Below are 9,176 nucleotides of genomic sequence, written 5' to 3'. Positions count from 1 at the left end.
GAGGACCAGCACACTAACATGACATCACTGCTGAGATAAATGAGGACTAGCACACTAACATGACATCACTGCTGAGATAAATGAGGACTAGCACACTAACATGACATCACTGTTATAAGGTTAACTGCAGAAATGGGAACTGATGACAAATCTGCTGCTTTTTCCACTGCAGGGTAAGATGGACAGATTTCTCAGCTCTCAGATGAGCATACTGTCAATCCAGACCTGTGAGGTTCTTCAATATAGACATTTTTAAAAGACCAAGCCCCCGAAAGACATCCAAAAGACAGTTACTGACAAAAATTCTAAAAAAAAAAGTCTTTGTCACATAAAGTGACATTTGTACTAAATCTAAAGATTTCATGGTGACACTATGAATATATATGCACTCATGCATTTCTATACCTGGGGACAGCTTCAATCAGCTCTGCTCAAGTGCACTTTGACCCCCAAAATTATCTTTAGTTCTTTCAACAAACAGGTGTGACTAACACCTTACTTGTTCTGAGATGCCCGCATTAGTAAAGCTCACCTCTGGGTGTGTCTGTCATGCTGCTTCCAGAGACAAACAGTCAATGGACAGCTCATAACATGAGAACATTACTGAGAGATGGGACCTAGCTGGAGGAAGCAGACACTGAGATGTCTGTCTGGGAACTCTATCTTGCCCTGGCCCCTCCCTTCTTGTGTTCCTTGCTCTCTCCTGGCTGCCATGAACTGAAACATGGCCTCCCCACCGTGATAGACAAAGTCTTGGACACTGAGTTTTCTCCATTCAAGCTGTTTTTAACATTACAACACAGCAACAAGACAGCTAATAACACACAGACACAAAGCAGCCAGACTCTCTTCTCTGAGAGCCAGCAAGCCTCAGCCACCACACCGGAAGATACAAGTAGGCAGGCCTGGGGATCGACAACACAAAGCTCAACAGACAGTAGAAATAGGCATTCCAGTAGTTGGAAACAAAATGCACTCAATAAAAGCAACTGCAGCTTGTTGGGCACAATCAGCACCAGGGGTAGACGACACGAGTGGCCAGTGCTTATACTTTACCTCTTGGATCCGGGGATGCCAAATGTGTTCCAACAGCTCTGCTGTCCCATTGGCAACTGTAATCTCTTGAAAACAAAAAGGAAAGAGATTTTTTCTTGGAGTGACACTAATGTTTCAATATTTACTATAACCATTAATAATTTCTTCATTGCATTAAGTATCAATTCCTAAAGCTCAACCTGTGAAAGTAGGGCTTATACTTGGAGATGGACTTCCAATACTAAGTAACCAAAAGTACTGGTTGACAGAGCTTCTCAGTGTGTCAAAGGCTGACTGAAGTGGTGCTACCAGCCAGTGCCAGCTTCACAGAAACCACTCTTTGCAAACAGCTACCTGAAATGCCCAAAAGCAAAGCTGCTGGGCTGAGGTTTAAAAATCTAGATAAAGCAGGGCCTTTTCCAGTTCCTAAATCAAAATCACTGGTCACAAAGTAACCCCTAGGAACAGGGACGGCAAGGAAATCAGGAAAGCTTGACTCCTAGAACCTCAAAATGTAAACTACTCTGAGAGTACAAGTCTGATTTTCTCATCAACTTGAGTTTATCAGGTTCCGTAAGGATCTTTGCAATCACTACGAAGGGGAATGAAAGTCACCTGCAGAAAACCACAGTAGCCAGATCCTTAAAAAGCAAAGACGTTTCAGAGAAGGGATGCTGATGTAGCGAGAGAGTGACTATGGTAGGTATAACATCCACTGAAAGAGAGAGGCAGGAAAACAGCACAAACATTTTCATCCTATCCCCGTGTCTATCAGCTTCACTGGCAAACAGAAATGAGGTCATTTCTGGCCCTAGCTTGTCCTAGGGTTAGGGATGAAGAGGAGATGTAAAGACAGAAACAGGCACGGTCCACAGACTGGAGCATTCTAAGCTGCTCACGGGCTGGTATATTCTACGCTCAACACAGGAAGGAACGCTGTTATTGGCAGGTGTCCAGGCCCCCTTTCCACCTGCTTTAAAGGACCCCAATGACATATGTGGAAATAACTGCAATTACCTGTGGTGTTACATTTCCATTTATCTAAAGACAGGATGGCTCGAGCAGGGGCCAAAAATGCAAAAGCACTGGCCTGAAACAGGGGTAACCTAAAAGAAACGAGACCAAAACCATGATCACGGCATCGGGAACTACCGAGGTAGTTCACTATTTGACAGCTTAACAGTCTTTTCCATAGACACGCAGCACATGAGTAACACAGCTACACCTGTGAAGAATCTCTGTCATGATCTCTGACAGCACATAGCTGGAGCCACTAGTTTCTTCCATCCCCCCCTGCTCCTGCTGCTCTGGCCTCGGGCACTTCCAGGGGACTCCTGTAGTCAGTGCTAACACCCCAATACCAGTTCCTGCTACTGTTTTCTCTCCCCCTGGAGGTGAGTCAGTAGGGATTTGGGCTTCCTGCTTTCCTGCTGAGCTCATGGAATCCCTAATAAACACCAGTGTATGTCCTCCCTCCTCCTCCTCCTCTTCTTCCCCCTCCTCCTCTTCCTCCTCCTCAGTTTCCAATTCTCATTCATTATTCCATTGCTTCATTCTGAGAGTTAAAGTCTGTCTTAGTCATTAGATAAATATTAAAGCCATATTAATGATCTATATGTATCCAAAAAGTTGTAAGTTATAATATGAGAGTATATATAATAAATGTTCTGATTAATCATATAAAATACTTAAAAGTATTCTAATACATTTTAAAGAGTTCAGAAACTTGGTAAACTCCCCATTAAATCTCCTACCCACATTCTCAAACTGAATGCAACTAATCAAATCACAATGATTTTGCTATTTTTACTGGAAATGTAGACTGTGTTAGTTAAATTAACAGTTAGCATAAGAACTTAATTACTATTTTTCACAGTATTTGAGGGTTAAGTACAAATCGTGTTCCTGCTGTCTGCAGGACCAGGAGGCTAAACACACATCCTTAGATGCCCCAGACAGCCTTGCCAGTGGTCTGGCTCATGAAGTAGGGATCTAGCAGCCTCCTGATAAGTTCTGTGCCAGAGACAAAGAATACACAGAAATAGAAGTAGCCCTGGCCAAAGAACAGCTGGCTGCTGGTCAATCCCAGAACCTGGTGTGCTCCTTTCTGATATGCTCCTTTGTCAAAAACAACCCCCTGGCCATTTTAGCCACAGTAACCTTAGTAAGAGCAGGTAGGATGCAGACTAGACAGAGATGGGTCTTGAAAGTACAACCAGGGCACTCCCTCCACTGACAACGTGGTTATAATTACCGGGTTAGAGGGGTCTGGAGCACAGTGCCACTGTGTTATCTCGAACAGTCCAAATAACACTATTTTATCATAGTTTCAGACTTCAAGCAAGACATCATGGGGTAATATAACAAACACTGAGTTGAATGTATATACATATATGTATTCATATTCTTGGGGGCGGGAGTTGTCTTTCCAACGTAGCCCTGGATGGCCTGGAACTCACTACATAAAGCAGGATGGCCTCAAACTCTGAGATTTGGCTGATCTGAGTGCTGGGGTTAAAGGTGTGCGCCAGGGTCACTGCATCCATTGGCTCTCCCTGGCAGGTGACAGAAGTCAAGACTGACGCTGAGCTCTACTCTCACCTGAACTTGATCCTGGCACCTAAGGTAAGCACTGTATGGAAGAGTGAGGCTGCAGTTCTGACTGGGACTCTGCAGTCCTGAGCAGGTGACAATGAAGTCTCCTAAGATGGGCTGCCAGATGCTCATGCTAGCCTCGAGGACTCATCACTTCAAATCAGAAACATGACGTAAATTCTTGGGAAATGCTACAGGAACACCCCTAGGTCAGTAGGTGGACTATTTCCCAGGGAGACTGCACCAGGAAGTCCATCAACGGTTTCTGATTCTGGGTTGGTGATACCAATTCAGCATCTTTAAAAAGTATTTTATTTTTATTTTTGTGTCTGTGTGTATGCCAGAAGAGGGCACAGGATCCCCTAGAGCTACAAGTGGTTGAGAGCCACCTAATTTGGGGGCAGAAGCTGAACCTGGGCCCTATGTAAGAGCAGCATGCACTCTTTTTTTTTTTTTTTTTTAAGATTTATTTATTTTATTTATGAGTACACTGTAGCTGTCTTCAGACACACCAGAAGAGGGCATCCAATCTCATTACGGATGGTTGTGAGCCACCATGTGGTTGCTGGGATTTGAACTCAGGACCTCTGGAAGAGCAGTCAGTGCTCTTAACCGCTGAGCCATCTCTCCAGCCCCCCAGCATGCACTCTTAACTGCTGAGCCATCTTTTACAGCTCCAAATCTACATTTCTGATCCATTACTTCAAGGTGCAGCTGAGCCCTAAACCCCCTTAAGCCCCTCAAACCTGTGGGCCTCAAACCCTTTTGGGAAGAAGTATGAATTACCCTTTCACAGGGGTCACCTAAGGCCATCAGAAATATTACATATTTACATTATGATTCATAACAGTAGCAAGATTATAGTTACAAAGTAGCAATGAAATAATGTTATGGTTGGGGATCACTACAACATGAGGACCTGTAGTAAAGGGCTGTGGCATTAGGAAGGTTGAGACCACTGCTCTAGATGAAAGGGTAACGAATGACTCTGTCATCTGATAGTAAGGCAGCCCTGGCCTGACACAAGCACAACTAATGGCAATGAAAAAGCTTCCTGGGTCCTGAGGAGCTAATGCAGTGTGAAGGAGACAATAATCACAGTCATCTCGGAAGACTTCCAACTGAATAACGGGAGATGCTGTGGGACTCTGTCACCTGCCAAGTAAGGTTGTTTTAAAAGATTGAGAAGCACTGGGCAACATGTTGAGAGGCTATGAGGAACCCAGGCAAAGAGAAGAGGTGCAAAATGGAGTCCATAGGATCCCTGTCCCAAGAACATAGATACTTAACCTCAAGGGATGTCCAAGAGAGGGACAAAGGTGAAAGGGGACCAGTGGCAATTGTAGGCAAAATGGAAAATGCTCAGAGGATTAAGCTCTGAAAGGATCACTTTGAGGGAAATGGGGAGGCTGACTGTCACCGGGAAGCTACTCTCAGACATGAACAGGCTGTGTCATAGCTCTAGGTGTGGTCCTTACCTGACCAAATTCCAAGTCCTTCGGTGTTGTCTCTGGAGATAAGCCGGCTAGGGCCAGGACCTGCTAGCCTTTTAGCCTCTAATGGTTCCCTTCTATACCGGTCTGCTCGTCCTGTCCTGAAGCTACAACTGCCTGACAGAAAGACGCAGCCCTTTCATTCACAATTTTTTCCCCAGGAGCAGCAGTAAAGAATTTAAGGAGCTATTTACAAACATGCTTGGAAAGAAATTTTGTTAGATTAAAATTAAGAAGTTAGGCTTTCCTCACATATGGATTTAAAATGCCACCTGGGTAGGGTGTTGTTCAGGTTGAGAAGAGAGCGGAAAGGAAGTGAGCATAACAAATTTCAGGGACTCTGCAATCCCATGGTCCTGCAGAAGCACCATGAAGGTGCACGGTGTATTTGCTCTGATAGAATTCCTCACTGTAGTGTAGTCTGTGCTTGCTCAGTATAGACGACCACCAAACATGGTGTAAAATCTATCAATCACAAATGAACACTAGCTTGAATCTGGACTGGAGAACAATGTAAAAATAATGATCCCTAAGGGTCTCAAACAGACTTGGCTTTAAGGAACCAAGCTTCATCACTGAATCAAACACTCACCAGAAATACGGACTGGACGCCTTTGACAGAAAGCAAAGCAATGTGCCAAAGAGAACTTCTGCAAATGAGCAACACTTTGGAGGTGTTTCCTCACTAATCAGTCAGCTGTTGGGAATCAGATTACATACCGAAAATACCTAACCCAGACACTTGAGCAGCAATTAGGACTGTCTATATCTCCCAAGAAAAAAATAACTATAAAACAGTAATGTAATCTAATATTTAAGCATAACTATATTTCTCTAATTGTTTCTCAAGTATTTACAGTTCCCACACCCAGTACAATCGAAGCCTTGTACCACAAGCTCGGCATCCTGACAAGGAGTCCTCTCAAGTCCTATTTGCCTCACTGGAACCCATCCATCCGGATGTCCCACTCGGTGAAGGTGCTTATTTAAGGTGGGTGACTTATCTCATCTTATGACATGTTTTCTCACTAATAGAAAATAATCTGAAGTGACTCTTCTACTGTGTGATATTACCACTAACTTTAAATTCTAGAATGAGGTTTAGATATTATGATCCTCTGGTAATCAATCAATCAATATTATTTTGAATCACAATCTTGCTATGTAGCCCAGACTGTCCTCCTAGACTTCCATCTATGTTTATAATTGACATTCTCTGTAAGGAAGAGTCTCCCTGTTTCTCCATCTTCCTTTCCTGAACATCACTGCAGGCACACGAATTTAAGTTTTATAACTTACTACTATGTATATGCTTAATAACTGGATTGCCCAAACCTGACCAGAACAGCCTGCTGGTCCCTGTTCCTTTTGAAGGGACCTCCACACGTTCTACCATTATTTGAACATAGCCTTGTGGTATGAGATGTTCCAGGTTCAACTTTTCCTCCCAGTCCCCACTCTAAGTCAGCCACTTGCTCAGAGAACACTAACTACTCCACTATCCTAAGGAACAGTAGTGAGGACCAGAGATCTGGACACTGAGTGGGCTCACTGTTTTTAGGCCCTATGTGTAGTAACCAGAAGTGAGATTAGATGTGGGGGGAGAGAATCAGGAAGATAATACCCCAAGGCCAACCAGCACTTCTCAGACATTTTTTACCATATCAGATCATCTTTTCCTTTGGATAATCTCCTTTGCAAACATCATCTGCAAACATAAAATGAAGCCAAGTACAAGGCTGCATGGCGTGGCAAGGCTCTCTATCTGTTGACTGTAATGTTGGTGGTGTGACTGTGCACACAGGAAAACTCACCTGACTGCACACCTTAGAAAAGGTGCATTCTACTGTATGTCAATACAATTACTCATTAGATTACTCATTAATTACTCATTAATGCAATTACTCATTAGATAATGGGTATTTACTTATTTAATCTATTTTTGAGACAAGGTCTCACTATGTAGCCTTGGCTGGCCTGCAAATCACCATGTAGACCAGGCTAGCTTCAAATTCAGTGGTTTATCTGCCTAGCACAAGACTTCTTTAAAAAGCGCATCTATCAGTTCTTTGAGGGAGTATATGGGAAGATAACATGCTGCTTAAAGTCCTGCTGCTGGATAACAGTCTCAAAGCTGTACAGAGCAGAAGGAGCTTCTTCCTCCTGACATTTGATGAGGACCTGTTTCCGTTCACTATTGTCAGCTATCAGCCTAGAGATGAGAAGCATTGGAGAATGGACAACCCATGGCACAGGGATGTGCCAGGCTAGCAGGATCTGATAGTCAAATAAAAAGAGATGTAGAAAAGACAGATGGTGATGTGGACTGCCTTTGATCCCAGCACTCAGAAGACAGAGACATATGGATCTCTGTGAGTTCAAGGCCAGCCTGGTCTATAGAGCTTTCAGGACAGCCAAGGCTACACAGAGAAACCCTATATTAAAAAATCCTTCCACCACCCCCCCCCAAAAAAAAACAGTGTAGAGGGAACAAAATTCATTAAATCCACATATAGCAAAGAGTCAGGCAATCTTTTAATCCCTGATGCCTTAAAGATTAAAAAAAACAACAACAACAATAAAGAGTAATCTCAGGAAGCATGGCTAGCATCCCTGACACAGAAAACATGCAACTGAGGCAGGAGTGGCTCAGGCCTCAGGAGGATCTGGGTCAAATGACCACTGCTGTTTTCTAACAACTTTTTCCTCATCCAGGTCAGGATGCTGCCAGTGTGACCAGGGTCCACATTCAGTCCTGTAACATTCATCAAGGACATGCTGCTCCACCAAGACTTCCCCCTCCCTTCTAGAGCACCAGCGAGGCAGGCACTCCTTGCATGACACCCTTTAACACGCTACGTTATTATTTTACATCCGAGGGAATGGTCTTTGAGAGGCTTGGCCGAAGTCTCATGGCTGGTAAGTGGTACAAAGGGATCCAAGCCACTAAGTCTATCCTGCAGTGAGGCTGACTAGAAATGACGCCTTTCAAGGTCACCTCCTTCCAGGTGCACTGGCCTCTCATTTCACCACACTATTTAAGATGCTTTCTTGGTGAAGTAGGCAGTAAGCTTTTTATTTGTGGGAAAACTCTACAACCAGCTATTATGTGCTGCTTGGCACAGAATACAAAGGTCATGATATCACTGTCTTGGCAATTCTGGTGAAACGTCTACCCTGTATCATTCATGTCTCTGGCCCATCTTCCAGTTCAAACAATTCAGAGACTGTGCAGCAAATTAGACAGCACCAAGAGGACACAAGCAGACAAAGTGGGATCATGAGTCCATGACACCTGGTCTGGACTTTTATATGAGACATAGCAAGCAAAAGCACAGTCTGAGCTTAATTGGACCATGGCGTGGAGAGGCTTGGGGAACAACTATAACACATCTTTTAGGGACAACTGGGGAAATTAAATGTAGACTGCATATTAGATGATATGATGGAATAATTATTTTCTCAAGTTGATGAATGGCATTGTAGTTACTTAGAGACTCATCCCAAGGACATTTTTGAGTGGAACAGCATGCTATCTGCAACTTTATTTCCAACTGGTTTGCAAAGACTAAAACAAACACAAGAACTCCTCAGGGATGAAAAAACATGGGGAATTTTTCAATCTCCCTAATAACTTCTCTGCACTCTGACCATATGGGTTCAAAGTCCCCAAATGTAAGACCGGCCCTCAGGGAGTACACCACTTATGCAAGACCGCACTCCCCACTAACCCCCTACATATATACTTTACACTGCCACACACACCCCATGGCCACAAGAAGCTAATAAGATAGAAAGCAAGAGACTTTCTCCTATGAGCAGTGACTAATCAGAAACCAGATACTTAAACTACTGTCAGTGGCTCTCAGCAAAGGAATCTGCTATGTGCTTAAGCAGGTTTGTGTCTGACCACAAGGGGTCCCTTTGGTAGCCCATACCCTCACTCTGACAGTATTGGGGATGACAGAGCAGGCTTGAGGGGTCCTCTAATGGGGTTCTCCTCTAGCCACATCTATGAGAAAAATCAGTGAGGCAGAGAAGCACAGAGTTTCA

The 9,176-nt window shown here is 43.8% G+C and overlaps 1 protein-coding gene across 2 annotated transcripts in view; it reads right to left on the bottom strand.

Annotated features, from left to right (window-relative positions):
* Slc23a2 (solute carrier family 23 member 2) overlaps positions 1-9,176 on the bottom strand; it is a 95,189-nt gene that overhangs the window by 23,025 nt on the left and 62,988 nt on the right. The window contains exons 6-7 of one of the 2 annotated variants that reach the window (XM_028754736.1): positions 2,053-2,141; positions 1,057-1,121 (exon numbers count right to left, since the gene is read on the bottom strand). In XM_028754736.1, coding sequence (XP_028610569.1) covers positions 1,057-1,121; positions 2,053-2,141 — 154 coding nt within the window. The remainder of the gene's footprint in view (positions 1-1,056; positions 1,122-2,052; positions 2,142-9,176) is intronic. The other variant, XM_028754740.1, reaches the window with a different exon arrangement.

This window comes from Grammomys surdaster, unplaced genomic scaffold (genome assembly GCF_004785775.1).
Source record: "Grammomys surdaster isolate TR1022 unplaced genomic scaffold, NIH_TR_1.0 129, whole genome shotgun sequence".
NCBI classification, from domain to species: domain Eukaryota; kingdom Metazoa; phylum Chordata; class Mammalia; order Rodentia; family Muridae; genus Grammomys; species Grammomys surdaster.
This window is presented reverse-complemented; position numbering and strand designations above follow the sequence as displayed.